This window comes from Anomaloglossus baeobatrachus, chromosome 3 (assembly GCF_048569485.1).
Source record: "Anomaloglossus baeobatrachus isolate aAnoBae1 chromosome 3, aAnoBae1.hap1, whole genome shotgun sequence".
Classification (NCBI taxonomy): domain Eukaryota; kingdom Metazoa; phylum Chordata; class Amphibia; order Anura; family Aromobatidae; genus Anomaloglossus; species Anomaloglossus baeobatrachus.
This window is the reverse complement of record NC_134355.1, coordinates 441,316,361-441,342,006: the sequence shown is the minus strand read 5'-3', so window position 1 is coordinate 441,342,006 and position 25,646 is coordinate 441,316,361. Positions and strand designations below refer to the sequence as shown.

General features: G+C 40.2%; 2 protein-coding genes across 4 annotated transcripts in view; one reads left to right on the top strand and one right to left on the bottom strand.

The window, feature by feature from the left end:
* Positions 1–25,646, bottom strand: part of PDCD1 (programmed cell death 1) — a 93,239-nt gene that overhangs the window by 61,615 nt on the left and 5,978 nt on the right. The window contains exon 2 of the mRNA XM_075338504.1: positions 3,323–3,626. Within this exon, the coding sequence (XP_075194619.1) occupies positions 3,323–3,626 (304 nt within the window). The remainder of the gene's footprint in view (positions 1–3,322; positions 3,627–25,646) is intronic.
* LOC142296621 (uncharacterized) lies at positions 8,233–21,120 on the top strand. Of its 3 annotated transcripts, XM_075340450.1 has the most exons (7): positions 12,830–12,907; positions 13,593–13,650; positions 13,770–13,880; positions 13,979–14,230; positions 14,322–14,444; positions 14,605–14,898; positions 19,076–21,120. In XM_075340450.1, the coding sequence occupies exons 2-7, from the start codon at positions 13,593–13,595 to the stop codon at positions 19,078–19,080; spliced, it is 843 nt and encodes a 280-aa protein (XP_075196565.1). In that variant the 5' UTR covers positions 12,830–12,907; the 3' UTR covers positions 19,081–21,120. The 3 variants fall into 3 exon arrangements, with proteins under 3 accessions (XP_075196563.1, XP_075196565.1, XP_075196562.1); XM_075340447.1 differs by lacking the exon at positions 19,076–21,120 and having other exon boundaries at positions 14,605–15,231; XM_075340448.1 differs by lacking the exons at positions 12,830–12,907; positions 13,593–13,650; positions 19,076–21,120 and adding an exon at positions 8,233–8,330 and having other exon boundaries at positions 14,605–15,231.

The following is a 25,646-nucleotide window of genomic DNA, read 5'->3' as shown; positions in this document are numbered from 1 at the left end:
AAGAGAGAGAAAAGAGAGATAAAAAAGAGAGAAAAGAGAAGAGAGAGGGAGAGAGAGAGAGAAGAGGAGAGAAGAGAGGGAGAGATAGAAGAGAGAGAAGAGAGAGAGGAGAGAGAGAGAAGAGAGAGAGAAGAGGAGAGGAGAGAGAGAAGAGAGAGGAGAGAAGAGAGAGAGAAGAGGAGAGAAGAGAGAGGAGAGAGAGAAGAGAGGAGAGAGAGAGACTGACTGACTGAGACTGAGACTGACTGACTGAGACTGAGACTGACTGACTGACTGACTGACTGAGACTGACTGACTGAGAGAGACTGACTGACTGACTGAGACTGACTGACTGACTGAAACTGACTGACTAAGACTGACTGACTGACTGACTGACTGAGACTGACTGACTTAGACTGACTGACTGACTGACTGACTGACTGACTGAGAGAGACTGACTAAGGCTAAGTTCACATTTCCGTTGTTTTACATCAGTCACATGCGTTGCTTGACGCATGTGACTGATGCGTTGTACAACGGTGACAAAGAAAAGAATTTCTTTGTCGGACTCCGTTGTGTGCGGGGGGCGGAGTTCGGGGGGGCGGAGCTGAGGACGTCAGTGCCGCGGTCTGCATGGCTGGGGACAGGTGAGTGTGTGTGTGTGTGTCTACATGCGTGTGTACATGCGGAGTGCGGGAGTGGGCGGAGCGCGAGGGGGCGGAGCCGAGCGGGGCCGTGGAGCTGAGGACGTCAGTGCCGCGAGGACTGCAGGGCTGGGGACAAGTGAGTGTGTGTGTGAGTGTGAGTGTGTGTCTGAGTGTACACATACGGAGTGCGGGAGGGGGCGGAGCCGAGTGGTGAAGTGTCGGCCTCCTTGCACACTGTATCCAGGGTAAATATCGGGTATAAGCAAAGCACTTTTTGCTTGGTTACCCGATATTTATCTTGGATACCAGCTCAGCGCGGGCTCCCTGCACCCGTAACCACTGTAAATATCGGGTAACTAACCAAAGCGCATTGCTTGGTTACCCGATGTTTATCCTGGTTACGGGGGCGGGGAGCCAGAGAGCGCATGCGCAGCGAAATCCTACGGATCACGCTGCTCAAAAAACGTTACATGCTGCGTTGCTCCCACCCGGCGGTCAGTTAAAAAACGACTGACCGCGACGCAGCAGATGCAACGCAGCATCATCAGTCACAATCCGTCACTAATAGAAGCCTATGGGGAAAAACAGGATTCCTGCAAAATATTTTGCAGGATACCGTAATTCCTCAAGGCTACGGATTGTGACTGATGCAAAACAACGGAAGTGTGAACTTAGCCTAACTGACTGAGATTGACTGACTGAGACTGAATGACTGAGACTGACTGACTGACTGAGACTGACTGACTGAGAGAGACTGACTGACTGACTGGGACTGACTAACTGAGACTGACTGAGACTGATTGACTGACTGACTGAGACTGACTGACTGACTGACTGAGACTGACTGACTGAGACTGACTGAGACTGACTGACTGAGACTGACTGACTGACTGACTGAGACTGACTGACTGACTGACTGACTGAGACTGACTGACTGAGAGAAAGAGAGAGAGCAATGCAGCCTCATTCCGTGAACTGCTCGGATCTTAGAGGTGCGGCTCACAGCTGATGTCCGGCTCCTCCCCTCAGTGCATAATTAAATTAGAATTATAAATAAATAATTCTAATTTAAAATAAATTAAATTTTTTACCGGGACGCCTGGGGCTAGGACTCGTGAAGTACTGCTTCTTAGGCGAGCACTCTAACCATTCAGCCACTAGGTCTAATGAAAAACATAGCCAGATTTGATAATCTTGACTTCTGCATTGCAGACTGAAGTCTCAGATTACAGCGCAGTTCACTTCAGGTGCTACGTGGAGAGGACACAGAGCACTCCCTGTCATCTTCATGTAGCAGAGCTAGCAGAGCTGACAGTGTCGTGTGGATTACGTCCGACCTGGAGGGGTATTTGGGGATTTTAATAAAATGGTGAAAGAGAATTTTTTTTGGCTTTTATTCCAAATAAAGGATTTTTCGCTGTGTGTGTTTCTTTACTTTCACTTTCAGTGTAATCATGGAAGGTATCTCGGGGAGACGCCTGGCATGATTAACTCATTATTGCCCCGATTGCCACCGCACCAGGGCAATTCGGGATGAGCTGGGTGGAGTCCCAGGACTGTCGCATGTGGGCCGGCTGCTGGGTGATATTGTTAGGCTGGAGGGCTCCCCATACCGTGGCGCTCCCCATCCTGACAAAAAAACAGCCTCCAGCCATGTGACTTTATCCTGGCTGATATCAAATATGGGGGAACCACATTTTTTTTTATTATTATTTATTTATTTATTTTACTGCACGATATAAACCCGCCCGCCAGCGGCTGTGATTGGTTGCAGTAAAACAGCTGTCACTCAGCGTGGGGGCGTGTCTCACTGCAACCAATCATGGGCGCCTGTGTGTGGGGAAAGCACGGAATAACTGATTGAATAATGAAGCGGCAGCCATTTTCAAAAGAGGGAAAGACGCCGCAGATTTGTGACAGCCGTGCAGCGAAACGCCCGTGATCGGTGAGTAGGAAAGAGAGAGGGATTGTGCTGGGGACGCAGGACGCATGCAGACAGCAACGTGTGCACATAGCCTTACTGTGAAAAGCCACGTTTTTGATGCTCGAACCATTCTCGAACGTAACTCGAACTTCGAGCTTTTAGCAAAAAGCTTGAGTTTGTCGAACTTCTCGAACACCCCCCCAAAATCACTCGAACATGAAATTGGTGAACCTCGAACATCGCTCAACTCTAGTAAAGGGTGTAATGGGAAAAAAAAAATAAAAATGCCAGAATTAAGTTTTTTGGGGTGAAACTACATTGCAATAAAAGGTGATCAAAACATCGCATCTATCCAAAATGGTGTTTGTAAAAATGTCAGCCTGCTCTTAAGAGGCATCTGCTCGAAACGCGTAAACTAGTGTCTATTTCCTCCCATGTTTTTAATATCTTTGTATCACTCCCTCTTTTTCATGGTGAACCATCAATCATGTTTTACTAATTATCCATGTTTTGCAGATGCTGGATTTTTCCTGTTTTCCTTCTTTTTGTCAAGCCTTTACCTGGAAGCCGGCCCAGAGTCACCGTGCACCATGCCCTATTTATTCCTATTCCTATTGAGCTGACAATTGTCCTTTTTTCTTTAGAAAGACAGATATCCCTGTTAGCATTTTATGAAATAGATACTACAGTAAAATGAAATAAATGACAGTTTGAAAACTGCAAAAACAAATATTAAAGAAGTAAATTAAAGATTGGTAATTGCCATACTTACTATCCACAAACAGCTCTGCCTCATTGCTGGTGATGATCACGCCACCACTCTCAGATATGTAACCACAATTATATTTTCCACTGTCATTAAAAGTAACATTGACGATGTGCAGTTTGGCTTCTCGCAGATTCCAGTTTATAGTTATATACAGTCTTCTTTGTGTTACAGTCTTTACATCTGCAATCTTTACATTTGTTTTGTACCAGTTAATGTCTTTTGGAGGGCTCTTCAGTGCTGAAATGTTGCAAGTGAATGAAGCATTTTCTCCAGGATTTAAACAGAGCCTTGTGGGAGATTGGACAAACTGAGTTTTCATTGCTGAAGAAACTAAAGATATAAAATGAATTTAAAACATTTCTCAAGAAACTAATTTTTTTTTTAAAATATAAATTCTATAACTACTATTACTAATAACTGAGTAGGGGGGAGGGAAGAGTGCAGGACGGCCACCCGGTAAGAGAAAAACACGATTTCACGCTACAAATAAGAGCGCAAGGTTGCCAGAAATGAGTCACTGTAAACCATTTTCATGTCCAGTTTGTAATGAATTAGAAATAAATCATGTCTTTATCTTACCTGATGGCTGTGCTGCACTGCTCTCTCCCCAATACTCGTTTCTGCTGTGTGGCACAAGTACAGAACTAGCACCCTCCGGACTTTGGTTAATCTGGTTTATCAATTGCTGTCTACTGAGTGGAGTTCCTTTCCCCCTTGTTTATTACTAATAACTATATAAAACAATAAGTCTATTTTTAAAAAGTACACTATATAGTAACATCACATACAGTAATTATGTAAATATCAAGGTTTAGGCTACGTGCCCACAGTGCTTTTTTTTCAGCACAAAAAGCATCTCTTGGCAGGAAAAAAGCTGCTTTTTTGTGCTTTTTTCATGCTTTTTTTCATGCTTTCATGCTTCTTCTCATGCTTATTCTTATATATTGAGATAGGGGAAAAAAGCAACAATAATTGACAAGTTGCTTCTTTTTTCAGCAACAAAAAAAGCAACGGAAAAAAGAAGCCACTTGGGCACAGCAAGTCATGATTCTCATAGACTTTGCTGGGATGAATGTTCCTTGCTTTTTATTGATTAAAAAAAGCAAGGAAAAAAGCATGAAAGAAAGCCCTGTGGGAAGGTGGAAAGAAAACACATCCATCGAGTTCAACCTGTAACTGTTTAGACAATGTTCATCTTTTAGGCAATGTTCATCTTTTAGGGCATTTTCCCAGTCAAAGGCATTAAGGTCATGTTATTAGCTCATCTTTTTAAGTTTAGCGTTTTAAAAACCCCTCTACTATACATCTCATTAACGGATAAATGAAAACTTATTATTTTGTGATTTTTATTTCTCACCTTTCACTGTACCGCCTTCTGGATTACGTGGAGAGTATTGGCGCACTCAAAAATTACACAACAAACTATACAGTCCATTTTTTTTCTTATTAGCCCTTTAAAAAATGTAAAACTAATCGAGGCTAAAACAACATTTTAGTGAAAAAATGTATTTATTCTTTCTTCTCCACCCATTTTGTTATAAAATTGTGTGGCACGCCTGTGGTGTCAATATGCTCACTGCACTCCAGGATGATTTTAATGAGGGGTGTAGTTTGTAAAATGGAGTAACTTAGTTGGAGACTGCTTTTCTGACATGTGAGGGGCTCTCCCAATGTGACATGGCACCCCCAAACCATTCCATCTAAATCTGAACGCCAATATGGTGCTCCTTCTTTTCTGAGCTCTGCACTGTGCTCAAAAGTAGTACTTCCCAACTACTTTTCGCCTTGCAATTGGTGTATATGTGCACCATAACCACTGGGTTCTCAAAAGGGCCTCCAAGTAATCTGTCAACCCGATTTGTGGTGTATCCAAGTGAAGCACCAGGAAATCACACAATTCAAGGATCTCAATTTTTTAATAGATTGCCCTGCCTATTCCCCTATTGAATATCACATTACCAGCATCTTTCTGGGCTCCCCTGCACTCCTGTTCTCTTACTTACTGGAGCAAACATTCCCTTGGCTGTCAGTGAATGTTTCTTGATGTAGTGATGCTACCCTTGTACGGATATCCCCCTCATTTGCCAACTTGGCAAACTTGTTGGGGTGTGCCAGATAATGACTACCCTCCCTGATCTGCAGAGTTCAGCATTGGAGAAGTGGTGGTGCAGAACCTGTGATGATGTCATGTCCATGTGACCGTAATGGGTGGAGTTTAGCAAAGAAGTGATTGTGAAAGACAAATGGTGATCAGCAAAAGAGAAGTGGTGGTGCAGGACCTGTGGTGATGTCACGATCATGTGACCATAATGGGGGGAGCTCAGGAGAGAAGTGATTGTAAAGGACCTGTGGTAATCAGAAGATGAGAAGTGATGATGCAGGACCTGTGGTGATGTCACATCCATGTGACTGTAATTGGCAGAGCTCAGCAGAGAAGTGATGGTGAAGGACCTGTGGTGCAATCAATTACAATGCTGGAGGCATGACTAAGTTGAAAAAAGAATCATGCCTGAACTTGAATGACATTGACTGAACCCTGCAAAAACTCTGTCCCGTTGACTTTAACCTAAGGTATGTATGTATTGCATTCACCTAAGCATATAAAGTCTTTTTTTAAGATAAATACATGGAATTTTTTATTTTTTAAACAATGTTAATGATGTACATTGCATAATTTTAAACAAATTGGGGCAGCTTAATATAAAAAAAGTCACATGACAGATTCTCTTTAAAGATATTTTTGTCCTTAGCTGCAATACATTCTGCAATGTTTACAAAATATAATGCAATGACTGCAAAGAAACAAGAAATGACCAGTACTTCCTAATAGAATCAAGCAAAAGTAAACAGGTGCAAGCTACTATGTCAGTAGTGTATAAATACAAAAAAGTTCAGCAAACATATGTAAAAATATTCAATATACAGAGGGTGAAATTATTGAACATATTACCAATTTTCTAAGTAAATATTTTTTCTAAAAGGGCTAATGACATGAATTTCTCACCAGATGTCAGTAAAAAAAACATCCATTCCACACATAAAAAAAATCAAATCACAGATGTCCATGATTTTACCAATGTGTAATATTGAGAAATACGCAAATCAAAAAAGTCCGTGGAGCCTCTATTAGGAGTCTCAACACAGAAACTAGCCAGATATCTCTCCGGGAAGGACCCAGCCAAGGAGTGGCTCCTTTTAGGAAACCACCATAACCACCATATTAAGTGGCCCTTTTAGTCAATATCCAACTCTTTGACAAGTTTAAAGATATGACAAGGGAAATACCAAGGCCAGGTATCCATCCACAGACAGCTGTTTCGGGGTATTGCCCCTCATCAGTGTGGAGTAGGATTCTGGCTAGTTGGATATTGACTAAAAGAGCCACTTAATATGGTGGTTATGGTGGTTTCCTAAAAGAAGCCACTCCTTGGCTGGGTCCTTCCCGGAGGGATATCTGGCTAGTTTCTGTGTTGAGACTCCTAACAGAGGCTCCATGGACTTTTTTGATTTGCATATTTCCCAGGGGGCAATGCACCTAGGATTTCACTGTGTTGAGCGCCGTCGTTGGCTGCCCGCAGTGTTTTCACTGGCTGGTCTCCCCGAGATCAGTGATTGTTTTGTCTAATATTGAGAAATGACACGGGAAAAGTATTAAACATGCTTACTGAAATTGATTTTATTCTTCAAACAAAAGTCTTTGTTTGAAGGTTCCATCGGCTCCTTCTATGAACTCTGAGCTTTAGCTCCATAAATTTTCCATTGCATTCAGGTCAGGTGATTGGCTGGGACATTCTAGCAGATTTATTTTCTTTCTCTGAAACCAATCGAGAGTTTCCCTTATTGTCTTGCAGAAATTTCCACTCTTGTTTAATACTATCACGGAGAGGCAGGGGATCACAAGAGACTGGGGCTCCTACACTGGCCCTCAGACTAGGGGGTCCTAGCTGCCCCTAATTCCAGAGATACATCTGAAGGTAATGATGTCTGGGCCGCCTTCCTACCCCTGCTAGTAGTAGGGGTGGGGGACAAGTCATCAAAAGAAATCTGACAGTTGCCCCGCCCCTATCAAAGTGTATTAAACACGCCCCCTTAATCAAAATGGTTATCATTTGATATCCTTTTGATATCAAATGGCTATCATTTGATAGCCTTTTGATATCAAATGACTATCATCCGATATCCTTTTGATATATCCTTTTGATATCAAATGACTATCATCTGATATCCTTTTGATATCAAATGGCTATCATCTGATATTTATTTGTTAGGTTGTTATGTTTCCCCTTAATCCTGTCCTATTATTTATCTGTCCAATAATTGTTCTCTTTTATATAGGTATTTTGATACTGTAATTTTCTGTTAATCAAATTGATATTCAAAGTGTATTATTGATATCAAATTGTCTTACTGACACGCTTACCCATTAAAAGAAACTTTATTCCTATAATAGTAGAATGTTCCCCATGATATTGTCAGTAGAATTATATATAGTATAATGTTCCCCATGAGTCTTATTGATACGATTACCCATGATATTAAATGAGAGAAGTCGGTCTTATTGATACGAGTACCCACGATATTAAATGAGAGAAGTCATTTTATTTCATATAATAGTATAATGTTTATTGAACCAAATCCACAATACACAGCAAATATCAAATCATAATAGTATAATGTTTATTGAACCAAATCCACAATACACAGCAAATATCAAATCAATTATCATGTGAACAATATCAAAAATCAATACAGTTGAATATCCGCAATACACAGCAATTATCAAAGCCGCAAATAACTGAGCAGTTGAATTTAGGATTCAAGCATCTTGTAGAAGCATTAGGGACAACAGCTGACTTTACAAGAGACCAGTTCTTGTGTTAAGTGTTTTCAATAGCAAATGTGTTTTTTCAGCTTCCTAATGACGTTGCAACAGTTGTGAGTCTTGAAGCGAACATTCATTCACCATCACCTGTTTGCCGTGTATTCATAGTTTTTCAATAACAGAGAGAAGGTACAGTTGTAGTTTTTTGTCAATTACCTCTCAGTAATGTTTTTTCAAGTGCCTAATGATTTTTTCAAATGGATCATAGTCAGAGACAGGATTCACTGTAGTGTGAGAACCCCAGTTGTCATTTTGAATCTCGAAAGGAACAGAAATTAACACATCGTTGAACAAAGTTAAAATGATTCATACAACTATAGCCTTTTGGATCAGATGAAATTTTCTTTACAAAAGCAAGAACTATATTATCGTTTTGCTTTAAATCATTACTAAATTGTTCCAATATTTCACTATATGTCCGTCCTCTTGCTAAATGCCAAAGCATAAACACACAATATTGACCGCAAGCAGTACTAAATGATTGCTGAAGCTGCTTATCTTGAAAGCAGTATAATTCACTATTTCTCTTTAAAAACTTTACAAAATCACGAGGAAAAATTTCATTTTCCGGGGGTAATCCATAACTGTCAAAAAATATGGACTTCTTATCATCGCATAGTAAAATTAATATCCAATGTTTGCCACTCTGATTGGATTTGTCTGTATTGACGATGTACGCAGCGGGTCTCTGAGTGACTCTGGTTGACGGAAGCAAATCACACGGATACACCCCAGAAAATATGCATTCTGTATAGAGATCGGCCTTCATCATGTTTGTGAGTTGTAGGGAATCCATCAGTAAAAATCATACAACACTTCACGACGATTATTAATCTCTAGAATAGTTGAGTTCAGGGCATACACTATCATATTTACGGTGTGTGGCGTAGGTAGAGCAAAGCGTATTTCAGCCCGCAGGTTGCCCGTTTTGATGAGTGAGAAGTGACTTCCAGGTTCTTGATCGGCTGATAAATCAAAAGCAAAGAACGTGAAGCCGTCCATAAATTCTTCTCGATCGATCGACAGAGCGCAGTCCGCTTTATATTTCCCTGAAATTTGCGCTAAAGACATATATTCTCTGACGGCTAGATCAATATTAAAATTGGGTTGGAAGGGTTGAGATGGTATTTGATGACCCTCTAAATATAAAGAGGCGTGGTTAATGTTGTAATGCGGAAAGTACAATGGATTTTTATTATACGCACCGCTAAATGCTTCGTTATCTACAAATCCCAATATAACAGTTTTCGGTATGACGCCTAAGTATAAATTTTCATGGTTTGAGATGCGAGTACCTGTAGGAATACTGTACACTTTCATGCAGGCCCTATCAATAGCGTATTTTGCTGTTGCATTTAGCAACGCCTGACTATGGCCTATCCGGACAGCCGGTGAAACTTGTACTCTCTTTACATAGAGACAAGCATGCATGATTTGTACTTTAAGCGGATCAACTTCAGCAGACATCAAACAGAAAGAATCCTTGTTTCTCGTCAACTTGATCTTAAGGTCAAGACCATTCAATATAAGTTTCGGTTGATTAAATATATCACCAAAAATTGGTCCCAACAGATCCACAGGTTTTGAGTGCATAACTGCTAGAGCTCTCTTGTTGAATCCCACATTTGCACCATCCAGGATTCGGACATTGTGTTGTCCCGCAGTGTCTTTATAAAATAATCCCGATGTAAACTGAGAAGCCAAAGTCTGTGCGCTGTAATTCAATAATGTTTCAATGTAGGCTCTATAGCTGTAAAGATTGTCTGATTGAGAGATGAGGCGATCTCCCAAAGTAATATCAACCTGATTAAATAATGTAGCGATCGGGTAATTTATCATAGCTACACGAGCTCCATCGGCTATATTCGAATTATCTTGTTTTACGACCCGGCAATTTATGTAGAGTAGGGTATTGTTCAAATCATAATAATATTCTCCGCTTCCTGATATGAAAAATTCTAGCGGGGCATTGTCCGCCAGAGCCGCAATAGGTTGCACTTCTACAAAAAGCGATTTCTCGATACTTGTTTGCGTAGGGGGAATGTCAAAAATATCCAGTTCCGATTTTGTGCACTCTACAGAAGCATCGTGTACGAAAGCCATGATAATTGCTTAGAAGATGTCTTCAACAGAGCGCCTTATTCTTTTCTGACGGTTACGTCTTGCGGGAGTAATTTTATTCATAAGAAAAGGAAGAGTACGCCTTTTTCTCTTTTTCTGTTTTTTAGCGACATAAACAAGGCCAGATCCTTCCTGAGGAGGCGTGTTTAATCTATTCATGACGGTTGTAGAGAGGGAGGTAACGGCATCTTTAGCGATATTTTTGACTGCTGTTTTTACATGCGGTTTTACTATTTCTAATCCTTTTCGGAAGAGGGGCATGGCTTTTCGAAACAGACCCCTAAAAATCCCAGCCAGACCAGCTCCATACATGTACTCATCACCGCGAAATCCCTCTAAGCCGTTGCCCGTCTGAGCTATGTAATAGCGGATATAAATGCTTGGATCGCCGTAAACCCTATGAGACACCATTTTATCGTGTCAATCACGTCGCTGCCTAAAGTGTAATCGTACGATTGTTTTTCCGTACTTGAATTTAACAGGGGTACCCTGATCTGTCAAGATAGATATGGTTATAGAATCAAAGCTATGTTTGCATAGAGGTACATAATCTGGACGCGTGTACTGGAGGGTGATAATATCCGAGCTTTTACCGCTGACTTGTGCGGTTCTCAGAAGTTGAACATAACTGTCTCCAACAAGTTGGTGTTGAATTATATCTGTGTAAACAAATAATGTATAAAATCCGTCTTTTATATCGGCATACGACTTCTTTCTCTCTAACAGGCTATTATCATACGCCTCAATATACGGTTGCAATCCTAAAATATGAGCCAATTTTTGTCCTGGAGCAAACTGAATCGTAGGGGAATCCGATAGAGTCACACTTCTCTTCACTTCATCATAACGAAGTTTAAAACCATCGGCGGCTACCTTCAATGTGTCAATACGTTCATTAATGGCTCTTATGAGTTCAGAAATATTTAAATAATATCCTGCTTTTACGAAATATTCCCTCTGGATATCTCCTCGTTTTCCGATATAAAATGAGCCTTCGTTATTTTCAAAGGTAAACCAGGTATGGGGGTACTGAATTTCTGTGAGTGCTACTTCATACGTTCCTGTAAGGTATACGGGTTTTGCCAGTTTTGTAGTAAACGTAGATATCGTGTTGTCTGGAAAAATTTTAGAGGAGGCATTGCTAGGTAATGTAATATAGAATGAGCCAGAATCCATAATTACATGTCCGTCAACTGGTCTTCTTTAATCCAACTATTGAAGGATGATGGGTATCCCAACCACTTAACGAGAACCAGCGATATATTTTTGACGCGTCTTCGTCTCAAAATTTTTTCTACTTTGTAGAGTCGATTCTCATCCGCTGAAACTTTTTGTAGTTCCTCCTTATAAAATGTTCCCTCCACAGGGTCTCCGCGCAAATCAACGATTTTGTAGAGAGGTATTTGAAATTTTGTATTAATGCCACTAATCATAAATATTTCTTCAGTGTATGTTTGTTCATATCCCTTAGCGAAAGTACGTTTATATTGAGACAAGCGTACATTATCACCAATTTTTAAAGAAGGTTTAATCGACTTATTATTCATACTAGAGCTGTAAATATTTTTCCATATTTGTAACGAATTTTTGCTCGTAACATCAACAGGTCTACAGCGAATACTCGAATGAAAAGTATGATTGTAACTATGCACCAAATCCGGTAAAATATCAATGTACCTAAACGTGTTTTGTCTTGTAAGGTAGCGAAACATCCTGGATTTTAACGTACGATTAAATCTCTCCACCACAGCGGCTTTTACTAAATTGTTCGTATAGAAATGCAAAATGTTATACGTTTTACAAATACGTTTCATAGAGGCGTTCACAAATTCTTTACCCCGATCCGTCTGTAATTTCTTCGGTATGCGTTTTTCATTTTGAAATATTCGTTCAAAAGATCTGGCTACACCTGATCCAGTCTTGTTTGATAAGGGGACGCACCATGCAAATTTTGATAGAATATCTATAATTGTCAGGATATATTTGACATTATCATTTTCCCTTGAATATTCAATTAAACTTACGAGATCCGCTTGCCACTGTTGGTCTATATTTGAAACTAAGATTTTATTTGTCTTAAATCTCTTTCTTACAGGCTTGTGCAAAATATATGAATCTTGTCTATTCAACCAATCACGCACAATCGCTTCTTTAATCGCCTGATTTCTTCTTGTTTCTCTATATAATTTGTCAATTCCACCAAAGGAACCAGCAGCTTTAGGTGTGAAATACTGCTTATTCAATATTTTTTCAAGGTTTCTAGAATCCATGATGAGGAATTTGACGTTTGATGTCTTTATCAGAATGGCCTCTGTATGAAATGATATTAAATGGAAACTTTAATACCAACTATATTATGCTTGAAAAGTAATTTCATTTAAAAGACAACAGCTGAGGCGTCTAAATATAAAGATATCATGATTGGCTGTTACCCTGTGGAGTGACGCCCCTGACTGTTTTTGGTGGGTGTGATTTTCTGAGCTGAAGCCCTTTAAATAGAGTGCAAAGGCCCATTCATAGCAGTGCAGATTTACCAAGAAAGTATTTTTCCAGTTCTACTGAACATCGCTTCATCTCTTTAAACAGTAAGTTTACTTTTTTAATTCCCATTTCTTGTGTAGTGATAAACTGTAGCCTTCCATATTTCAATTATCTAGTCTGTATGATATGAGACTGAATATATACCATAAAGTAAATCTCACTGCTTCATATATCAAGGACCTATTGCGTTATAATACAGGTAATATATATCTTTGTACTGTGTTAGTAGAGATAAAATTTGTTTAAAAGAACTGAGGCCTTCAGTTCTTTTAAACAAATTTTACTGCATTATAGTTATCTTGTTATCTTATATGCTTTGCTAGTCAATTATAGTGGTGAATACTAGTTCTGTCCTATGTTTAATACATGAGTAATATATGGTTATTGAATAGTTCATCCAAGGCTTAGATAGTTATTTATTTTATTATTATAACTTATTTAAATATTTAATATACTGTTTATTATAAGTTATTTACCTTTGTAATATTGAATAGATAAGTAATTTTATATTTAATACATGCGTAATAAATATTGCTGATGAATAGGGCAATCATTGCTTAGATATAGTTAATCATTTTTATTATTATAACTTATTCAGATATTTAATATAGACCCTTTGTAATATTATATTTTGTCGTATATTACTTTCATAGCGCATATATATATATATATATATATATATATATATATATATATATATATATATTAATGTGTTACATTTTATTTCAGATGGAAAACCACAATTCCGGAGATCATTTCGATACCTTTCTTACGAATTCCCAATTAGGTATTATATTGAATATATTGAAAGGAGGGTCATCTCACTCTGATTAAGTTCATATTTTGTATATTAATTATCATATTTTGTATATTAATTATATATTCTTTCATTCTTTCTTATTTAAGAAGAGTGTATGAGTCCAGGATTTAACAACATTTTTAGTACTCTGAATTATGGACCCAGTGAAGATGTAATTGATGAGTCAAATGTTCCAGGTTTTCATCAATCGGTCACAGGTAATTATGTATATTATCAGCAGCTTTATTACTATTTGTATAATAACTGATTAAATATGTGCTTCTAGACCTGATGCTAAGTAAAATTTCTCATTCAGATACTGAAATGATGCGGTCAGTTTTTATGATGGAAAACAATCAAGACTTTGAAACAGCTGAAAATCGGGACTCGGATATCGAACTCGTAGAAGTGCACTGTAGTTCTGTACTGCCCCTGTATGCAACAGCTGAAAATCGGGATTCGGCTATCGAACTCGTAGAAGTGCCCTGTAGTCCTGTACTTCCCCCGGCTCCTAACGCTCCAAAAAAATCCGGAAAATCAATAAGAAGGGACCTCAAGAATAGAAAAGGTAATTTACGATTATCAGGTCCGTGAAGAAAAGCTTTTCTGTTGTGTTAAAAGCATTTCTGATGGGTCTAATAGTTATGTTTTATTTACAGATGTTCAACTAGTGGCCAAAAAACTTGAATTTGCAAAAGAGAATATTCCCATCCCGTCGACATCGTTCAATGAGAAGACTACTAATCCAGGGCCTGTAGAAGTACAATATGCAACTCATGCTTGTAAGTATATATTTATTCCATTCTATACTGCCTTTATACATACAATGTCGCAATGAAAATTGCTTAACTGGCACCTGTAACTTTTCCTATGTTGATCCTATGTTGTTTTCTATGTTACTCTAACTTCACGATGAACTGACGCTAGTATCTTTTCTTTCAGCAACGTCGTCTCTGCAGAGGTGTAATTATGACTCGCCGCAGATAACTCCGCAAAGAGCTAATGTGATCGTGAGAACAACGCCTCTTTCACGAACAAAGCCTCTTTCACCAAGCAATATTGTGAATCGTGAAGATACGACTGCGTCCATCAAGTATCCCAGGAATTCAGTACCGAAGAAACGTGAGGCTAGAGCTACATCCCCCAAGCAACCCGGGAATTTAATTCCAAAGGCTATAAATATGAACACTATACGGGTGCAGCACACTGAGCAACCATCAGTTAATACTTCTGAAGGTTCGTCTAGTGATTTTGGTATTGTAATGCCTCTAAAAAAACGTTCTGATTCAAAACGGAGAGTAAGCAAAAAGCAGAGAGTTGACTCTACATCAGCTTACACAGTGAGACCTGTGTGGGCTGATGAACAGGACATCATGCTTACTGCTATGTCTGGACAGTATGTCCAATGCAAACTTTACCAGAACAAACTAAAATATTTTTGTGATACCTATGAAAGATTCATGAATGCATATCCAACATCTGACATTATCGCAGAACTATCTGAATTCAAAAGAGAGCATGCTATTGTATTATCACAACCTAATAAAAAGGAATCACTGTGACTATGCATGGTTGGTTACGGGATGCAGAAATTACCAAAAAAAGGGACGAAATTATTTAAAATGGGTCCACAGAGGGCATACAGATCGAGAATACTTAAACGGGCTCTAAAGCTGTTGATTAGATCTAAACGATCGCTAGCAGCTAGAAAACGACGAGAGGCAGCTCACAGATCTATATCTACACAAAACCCACAGATGCTGATACATGCACAGAGTCCTTCACGTAACCAAGATAACCCTGGAGGTGTTAACCCCACTGTGTCTCCAAATGCTCAAAGCAGAGAGCCTCTGGAAACACATGCTGAAAGGGCACATAATGCAGCACCTGTTGGTAATGTTGATAATGATAATGTAGTGAATGCAGATCAAGCAGTATTTTTACAGCATTTTTTTCATCAACAAAGAGATGTCCGCAATTTCAATGCCCGCTTGCACATTGATCATTTTAGATTTGTAAATTTAGACCGCATCCAATCATTTGTAGAGGCCATAAATGTCGTACATGACACTATTCAGTCATTACTGGACAGAATCATCAGGGACATTGATCCTGGGGACTTTGTTCAATTAAGACTTGAAGGTGGGGCCACATTAGATCCCATTTTCACTACAAAACAATCAAGGGATGATTTCAGTTCTGTATCATTTTTAAATTCTGTTGCTCGCACATTGCAAAGTAATGCTGAATGCCTAGCATCCAATTCACTCAAATTAGTCGTAACAATAATTAAAAACAGACGCGGTGGTGCAAAAAGACGGTTGAAATCTATAGCGAGTAGTCAAATCATTAAACAAAAGAAGCGCTGGCTGTATGACTTTAACAATTACAACACAAATCTGTGCTTCAGTGCTAGTGTGTGTGCCCTGATGGACGACACTGATGTCGGTGATTCAGTTATACTGAGTCGTGCTAAAGCCATACATGCATCCCTGGGTATTCCTGAGGAACAACTAATAAGCTTTAGTGAAATTGTGGATTTTGAGAAACTTCTGGGTGTCAACATTAAAGTACTGTACTACAGTCAGGGTGACTGGCGTTACTTTCAATCAGGTAAAACATCTGGTACTAAAAACATTTTCATATTGCACCATGATAATCACTACTACGGTATCAAAAATATGAAGGGTTTTATCGGTGAGGATTACTTTTGTGAAAGATGCAATTCGGTGTTTCATCACAAATTTAATCATTCGTGTCAATATTTTTGTAAAGCTTGTCAAAGAGAGAGCTGTGTGGAGAGCAGTGATGAGCAGTACCCACCTCGTTGCCCTATATGTCGGGTTTTTTGTCGCTCGAGCGAGTGCTTAGATCATCACACACATTTAGCTACAGATAACCCAACATTCTGCAGACTTAAAACATTTTGTGATAAATGTCATCATTTTGTGTTCAAAGATAGCGAGTCCGAGCATAAATGTAAAGGCATGTGTTGTCCTGTTTGTCGCATACGTCTAAATGAATTTGATGACCATCTTTGTTACATGCGGAGGTATGTACCAAAGGAGGAAACAGAACAATATATATTTTATGACTTTGAATGTATGCAAGAGACAGGTACGCACATACCAAATTACATTTACGCAACAACATTGCATGGCAGGCCTTCCTGGGAGTTTGAAGGTAAATCGTGTACTCATGACTTTGTACTGTTCTTTACAAGCGGTAAATTTTCAGGTCATACATTTATAGCCCACAATGCCGGCAGATACGATGCTTACTTTATTGTTAAAGAATTGATTTCTGAAAAACTCTGCGTAAAACTGATATCCCGAGGTGGACGCCTCTTGTGTGTAACGCTGCCTGATTTGGATATACGATTTATAGACTCTCTAAATTTCATACCCATGAAACTTAGTAAGCTACCACAGGCTATGGGTTTTTCAGGTTCAAAAGGGCATTTTCCCCACTTTTTTAACACTGAAGAAAATCAAAACTATGTGGGGCCCCTACCCGCTGTAAAATATTATGGGGTAGAGTACATGTCGCCTAGTGAGAAAGGGGAATTTATGGAGTGGTATGAGACCGAGGTAAATACAACTTTTGACTTTAAGTCTGAACTAAAAGCTTATTGCAAGCAAGATGTTGAGATTCTGAGGCGCTCTTGTGAACTCTATAGAGAGCGTGTTATGGAGATGACGCAGAAAAATATTCAAATATACTGTAAACAGGAAAAGAAAAAGATTGAAGTGACCAGATGCATTGATCCTTTTCAACTCGTGACCCTGGCCTCTGTATGTATGGCAATGTACAGGTTTAAATTTCTTCCAAAAAACACAATAGCCATTTTACCTGGGGATAATTATCACAAGACAAAAAAACGTTTCTCGTCCCCCGCTATACAGTGGCTCATGTATGTAGCACACACAGAGAACATAACCATTCAGCATGCTTTGAGAGGCGGTGAAAAACAAGTCGGAAAATATTTCTTAGATGGTTACGCCTATGTTAACAACAGTCACATAGCGTTTGAATTTCAGGGCTGCTTTTACCATGGATGTCCTGTATGTTATAATGAAAATGACTCAAATAAGGTCACAAACACATCCTATGGTCAATTATATTACGCCTTTTTAGCTAAAAAACGTTACTTGCAGTATTGCGGCTACACAGTGAGAGTTCTGTGGGAACATGATTGGAAAGAAATGGTTGAAAAAGATTCTAATCTTCAAACATTTCTTGACCAAATGGAATTCCCCAAACCCTTAGATCCCCGCGATGCCCTTTATGGGGACCGTACTAATGCCATTAAACTTTATCACCAACGGGAATCTGGAGAGATGCTACATTACTATGATTTCACCAGTCTGTATCCCTTTGTAAACAAAACTAAAACATATCCTGTTGGTCATCCTCATATTATCTATGAGAACTTTGGATTTATTAAAAATTACTTTGGTCTTGTCAAAGTCAAGGTCTACCCTCCAAGGGATTTATTTTTTCCAGTTCTTCCGGTAAAACTCAACAAAAAATTAATGTTTCCCCTTTGCTATACATGCGCTGTCAATTCACAAACTGAGGACTGTACACACAGTGATGAGGATCGCTCTCTGACAGGAACTTGGTGCACAATAGAGGTTGAGATGGCAATAGAAAAAGGATATAGGATTGCACACATCTATGAAATTTGGGATTTTACTAATACCAGTGATACTCTGTTTGCGCCGTACATTAAATTACACCTTAGGGATAAGCAGGAGGCTTCCGGTTATCCCAGCTGGTGCACTGATGATAACAAGAAACAACAGTACATTGACACCTTTCTTGAAAAAGAAGGTGTACAATTACGATCTGAAAATATAGGAATGAACTCTGCAAAGAGACAGATCTCCAAGCTTTTCTTAAATTCTTTATGGGGAAAGTTTGCACAGAGATCTAATTTATCATGTACCAGCATTATCAGCGATGCTGAAGCCTTGTTTCATCATGTTTTTTTACCGTACTATGACATTTCAATGTTGCATTTTATTGATGATGAGACAACCACAATTGACTGGAAATATACAGAGGGACATCACACTGTCAACAAAAACACAAACATTTTTATAGCGTGTTTTACAACGGCGTATGCCAGACTAGAGCTATACTCTGTTCTGGATAAATTGCAGGAAAGGTGCCTATACCATGACACAGATTCTGTTATTTTTGTGCAGAAAGATGGTGAGTGGAGTCCTCCTTTAGGGGATTACCTGGGGGAATTGACCAGTGAGATACCTGATGATACGTACATCACTGAATTTGTATCTGCAGGTCCAAAAACTTACGGATACAAACTCAACACTGGTAAAACTGTCTTAAAAGTGAAGGGTATAACGTTAAATGTTGGTAACAACCAATCTATTAATTTCAACAGTCTAAAAGATCTAGTTCTGGACTACCCGCGTAATTCTGATTCTGAAACACAGAAACGAATTATCGTTGAACAGCCAGGAATTGTGAAAAATAAAAAGTACTGGGACATTGAGACAAGACCATTACGCAAAACACAAAGGTGTGTTTACACAAAACGACGCCTATTTGATGATTTTACTACCGTACCATTTGGCTATTAGTTGTGACTTGTGATGGATACCCGTCTGCAACACCCATTCTCCTGCATTCTAGCAGGTCCATCTAATTCTGGAAAAAGTTATTTTGTAAAACAACTGTTATATAATATTGACACTCATTTTTCTCATAAGCCTGATAATATTGTTTGGTTTTATTCGTGCTGGCAAAAACTATATGACGAAATCTCTCTTTCTTTTCCAATCATCAGATTTGTGGAGGGTCTGCCTCATACATTTGTAGATGATGAATTATTCCCTCCCGAAAAGGTAAATTTGACTATTGTTGATGATCTCATGGAGAGCGCGAGTGATAATAGTGAAGTAGAAAAAGCTTTTACCAAGTATGTACACCACAGAAATCTCAGCATTTTCTACCTGGTACAAAACATATTTTGTCAAGGTAAGAAAAGTCGGACGATAAATTTAAACACAAAGTACATGGTACTTTTTAATAATCCTCGGGATAAATTACAAATTGTTACGTTAGCGCGACAGATGTATCCAGGAAAAACACGTTTTTTCTTAGAAGCTTTTGAGGATGCAACGCGGGTACCTTATGGTTATTTGATGCTAGACTTAAGAGCCGATACCCCTGAGGATCTTCGCTTGAGGACGGGCCTGTTTCCACCAGCTTTACCCGCTGTGTATGTTCAAAAGAAAAATACTTCTAAAAAGTGAAATTTGCGCAAAATCAGACATTCTACGCTGTGGACATAGTGTTGTAAAGATGTCTGAGAGAATCCGACGTAACTGGGATCTCTTAAAAACCCTCGTGAAGGCCCCTCCTTCTGTCAGAAAATCTATTTTGTGCAATGCGAGTCATGATTTAATTACAGCCATAGGGGAAATTGCATTAAACATCTTAAAAGGCCGTATTCCTCTGAAAGAACGCCAAAAAAATATACTAAAAAAATGGCGTAAAGCTATAAGAGCCATGAGTAATAAGTCCCACAGCATAAAGAAAAAGAAACGTATACTAAATCAGACCGGTGGGTTTATAGGTCCTCTTTTAGGCTTTGCGATTCCGATAATAACAAGTCTTCTCGCCGGTAAATAATGGAACATACTGAGAAAATGTATCTTGTTCCTAAGCAGGAACTAATTAAACTACGAGCCCCTATTACAGACAACATACGACAGAGTGTAATCCATCGTCTCGATGCTGAAATTAGTGAAATTTTACAAAGACGTGACATACCGGACGACATCAAAATTAAAAAATATAGTGATGTACTACAGAGATACTTGGTTCATGCTAAACACGATGCAAAGGAATTATCAACTTTAAAGTTTATTAACGCTCCTGAGATTGATCATCAACAATTGTCGAATTCAGAACCTGATAATAATACAACCGTTAATGAAATTGTAAGTCATGTAAATCCGCGCTATAAAAAGAACGCAGAATTTTTACTAAACAGACTGTTGCAGAACAAAAATATTACATCGTGGAATGATAAAAGTGAATTTATATTCAAAGGAAGTGTAATTCCAGGCTCTAACATGATGGATTTGGTACGTAACACAACTCAGAGCCACGCCCTGACCAACAGGAATTTACCTCGGGGCTGGGATACATTTATGCAGGCCATGGCTGAGTTAAATATGCCCTCCACTGTTGTGGGTAATTCCACTACCAGAGAACAGTTAGATCGATTAAAAATACCATTGAATGAATCTGATGGTACATCTAAATCTCGAACTCTATTCACACCGCGACGTGTGAACCATCCTTTACACTCCTCTCCAATAGGTATTGCTCAAGGCCCTTTAAGGATTAAAAAAAGAGTATCACCGATTCTACAATCCACGTGGCTCACTATGTAACGACAACTTTGATTTGTGTATTGCGGATGTGCAATTGTATTGATTTTTTATATTGTTCACATGATAATTGATTTGATATTTGCTGTGTATTGTGGATTTGGTTCAATAAACATTATACTATTATATGAAATAAAATGACTTCTCTCATTTAATATCGTGGGTACTCGTATCAATAAGACCGACTTCTCTCATTTAATATCATGGGTAATCGTATCAATAAGACTCATGGGGAACATTATACTATATATAATTCTACTGACAATATCATGGGGAACATTCTACTATTATAGGAATAAAGTTTCTTTTAATGGGTAAGCGTGTCAGTAAGACAATTTGATATCAATAATACACTTTGAATATCAATTTGATTAACGGAAAATTACAGTATCAAAATACCTATATAAAAGAGAACAATTATTGGACAGATAAATAATAGGACAGGATTAAGGGGAAACATAACAACCTAACAAATATCAGATGATAGCCATTTGATATCAAAAGGATATCAGATGATAGCCATTTGATATCAAAAGGATATATCAAAAGGATATCAGATGATATTTATTTGATATCAAAAGGATATCAAATGATAGCCATTTGATATCAAAAGGATATCAAATGATAACCATTTTGATTAAGGGGGCGTGTTTAATACACTTTGATAGGGGCGGGGCAACTGTCAGATTTCTTTTGATGACTTGTCCCCCACCCCTACTACTCCTGCTCCTGACCAGCCCTGATCTAGTTCCCTCTCCTTACCTGGGGTGGCGGGACAGGAGCGTATGAACACTAAGGCTGTATGCGCACGTTGCGTCATGTCCCTGTGTGCGTCAAATCACTGGAGAGACACTGCATAATGAATGCAGTGTTTCTGCAGAAAAAAAGCCGATTTCATGCGCTCTGCATGCAGCCTCTCCCAGAGACTCCTGCATCCAAAGCGCACAAAAGAAGTGACATGTTACTTCTTAGAATGCAGCGATTTGGATCAAAATTTTGGCTGCGCTCTCAAATGCAACGTGCGCACGTCTCATGCACAATCTACATAGATTGTGCAGGGGACGCAGGTCGCATGCATTTATGCTGCGGTGCAATACGCAGCATAAATGCATGAAATTCGGCAACGTGCGCATGAGCCCTAACAGTGATAGGCAAACATGGGAAACAAAAACTCTATCACACAGCATGCTTACACAGAGTAATCAAACAAGTGATAAGTGGTGTCACACATAGTGACGCAGCAGCAATCACGACCAGCGATCTGACCTTATCAGGATCGCTGCTGCATTGTTACATGGTTGCTGGTGAGCTGTCAAACAGGCAGATCTCACCAGCGACCAGTGACCAGCCCCCAGCCAGCAGCGACGCGTGGAAGCGTAACTAAGGTAAATATCGGGTAACCAAGGAAAGCACTTCTCTTGCTTACCTGATATTTACCTTAGTTACTAGCGTCCGCCGCTCTCACGCTGCCAGTGCCGGCTCCCTGTTCCCTGCACTCCTAGCCAGAGTACACATCAGGTTAATTACCCGATGTGTACTCCAGCTACGTGTGCAGGGAGCAGGGAGCCGGCACTGGCAGCGTTAGAGCACACCGCTTAGCGCTGGCTCCCTGCACTCCTAGCCAGAGTACACATCGGGTTAATTACCCGATGTGTACTCCAGCTACGTATGCAGGGAGCAGGGAGCCGGCACTGGCAGCCTGCGGACGCCAGTAACTAAGATAAATATCGGGTAACCAAGGAAAGGGCTTCTTGGTTACCCGATGTTTACCATGGTTACAGCTTACCGCAGGCTGCCAGACGCCGGCTCCCTGCTCCCTGCTCGCTTCAGTTCGTCGCTCTCTCGTTGTCACACACAGTGATGTGTGCTTCACAGCGGGAGAGCAACGTCCAAAAAATGAAGCAGGACATTCAGCAATGACCGGCGACCTCACAGCAGGGGCCAGGTCATTGCTGGATGTGTCGGGGGCGGGGGCCAGCTTCCCCGTCGTGGGGGCTGCTCGGGGAGATCGGGCTCGGATCCAGTGCCTTCTCCTCGGTGGCTCGAGTGGGCCGGACCCGGGGCTCGAGCAACGCTCCTCGCCCACAAGTGAAAAGGGGAATTGGATTTTTAGGATATATAGAGTTTGTGACGCCACCCACGGGTTGTGGTGATGGTGGGCACCACCGCTGCTGATGACGGGGTTCCCGGGAGCGATGGCGGGTGTTGGTGGGTAGGGGCTGTTGGTCTCGGGGCCCGATGGGGGAGAGGGAGATGCTGCAGGGCGCAGTGCTGCGGTGCGGTGCCTGATGGCACTGTTGTACTCACAATTAAACCACACAGAGTCACTGGTAAACTAGAAACTGCCGGAGTCCGCAGCCTTTGGTGCAGAGGGTGTTTGGGTCCCACACACAGTACAGCAGGATCCTGTTCTTGTTTTGCAGCCAGATGCTTCTTTCTCCTTCCTCAGTCGGGAACGGGGAGAGCCCACTCCCCTGCAGTGATCCGGGTCGTCCCTTGGTACCGGCGGGCCACTACCGTGCCCCGGTCACCTCAGGCCCCTTCCTCACACTTCCCTTCCTTACAGCAGCCAGGAGCTATCCTCCCCTGGTCTGCTCTCTTCACTCTCCTCACTCCCTCTGCTCCAGCCCCTCCCTCGCTGCTCTTACACTGGGGGGGGTGAGTCTCTCCTGCTGCACTGGTGTGGGATCAGGTTACCAAGGAGGAGAATGGCCTGCACTTTGCTGGATTTCTGCAGGCCCTGTGACACCCTGGTTTTGCCAGGGCGTCACAGATGTCACACACAGCATCAGCGACGGGACGTCGCTGGTATGTCACAGAAAATGGTGACTTAGCAGCGACATTGTTGTCATCGTCGCTATGTGTGACACCACCTTAAAGTGGGGAGGAAATAACCAGACTACAGAAGGTAATCCACAGCACAGCAATCATCACTCATTAAATCACCAGGCTGGAAAATAACAGCACACGGACCAATGTAGCAGAAAGCTATAGTTGGCATAGGAAGCCAAATTCCTTCATCTTAAAAAGGCAGGGAGTACCTGTGATAGGTCTCCAGCAACATGTGATCCAAAAGGTAACTAGCAGGCTAGCAAAAATTAACTCCTGCTAGTCCGATCACTAATGAGCCCACAGTTGGTCGATGCCAGAGCCTGCTTGTGCAACCCAGAAGCACCAGAGAAAGTATAATGAGAAGTGTCAGAGTCTGTGGTCTGAAGATCATCTAATGCTGCCATGACACTCCCTGAGTTTAGAGCAACACACCGTGTGACACATACTGGTAAATGGCAGATTTTTATCAAAAATGTCTCGGTACAATTGTCCATTTATCTTTCATTCAATGACAGAAAGTATGTTAGTGCCACATGCTGAAAAACAGCCCCATACCATGATGTTCCCATCTCCAAACTTCACTGTTGATATGGCGTTTTTGGGTTGATATGTAGTGCCTCTTGGCCAGTGTATTATAGTATCCAAAGAGTCTCATTTCACCAGATTATATTTTACCAGTATTTCACAGTCATGTCGAAATGTTCTGGAGCAAACTTTAAACGCGCTTGAACATGATATTCGTTCAGCAATGGAGTCTTTAGTGGTGAGCGTGCACACAGGCCATGAACTTTGAATGCAACAATTATTTATTTTTTATTTATTTTTTTTAAACAATTGTACCTGCTGATTCTAGGTCTTTCTGTAGCTCTCTACAGGTGACCATTGGCACGTGGACAAGTCTGATAATTTTTTTCACTCCTCTGTCTGCGAGGAGCACCTGGTCATGGCAAAGTGAAGTTCTTTCCACTTCCAGATTATGACCCCAACAGTGATCACCAGACATTAATTAGTTTAGAAATTCTTTTGTAACCAATGCCGTCAATATGTTTTGCTACAACAAGATTATAAAGGTTGTGTGGTGAGACAGCTCACTGGTTCTACCCATCCCAAGATGTTTCCTGTGTGGCACTTTGGTAATAAGAGACCATCGGTTGTATCAGCTAATATTATTTTTTACTAAGTGGCAGGATTCCTCTCTAATTACTGATAGATTTTAGCTGATGCTATGACTTTCTTCATGTGTTCTATACATGTCTATGTGTAGTTTCTCATTTTTACATATCACTAAATTTATGGACATCTATAGTGATTTGTTTGCTTGTGTGGATTGGATGGGTTCTTACCGATATGTGGTGAGAAATTAAGGTCAATAACACTTTTAAAAATATATTTAGCTGCTGTAAAAGTAATTTAAATTGCAATATATTGAATACACTTTCAACAGCCACAATATCTTGGGGCACGAACTGTGCGGTTGCAATTTTTGGCATATGCAGTGAATCATTAGCCTCATCAGTATAATGTAAAAGACCAATGAGGACAGTGATTGGCTGCAGCGTTATATTGGGTATACAGATCGTGAAATCTGTGTCCAAAGTAAATAGAAGTCCAGTAGGTAAAATTAGGAGACAAGAAGCTAGAACATGAGGAATTAAAATGAGGCGTATAGGTTTATTTATTTTAGGTTGCTGCCTTGTGAGCTGAGTTTTCATTTTCTTG

Bases quoted from the DNA above. Each gene is read 5' to 3' on its own strand.
- LOC142296621 (XM_075340447.1), top strand. From the start codon at position 13,593: ATGGAAAACCACAATTCCGGAGATCATTTCGATACCTTTCTTACGAAT. The intron at 13,651-13,769 runs GTATTATATTGA...TTCTTATTTAAG, and splicing joins TCTTACGAATTCCCAATTAG to AAGAGTGTATGAGTCCAGGA. The intron at 14,231-14,321 runs GTAATTTACGAT...TTTTATTTACAG, and splicing joins GGACCTCAAGAATAGAAAAG to ATGTTCAACTAGTGGCCAAA.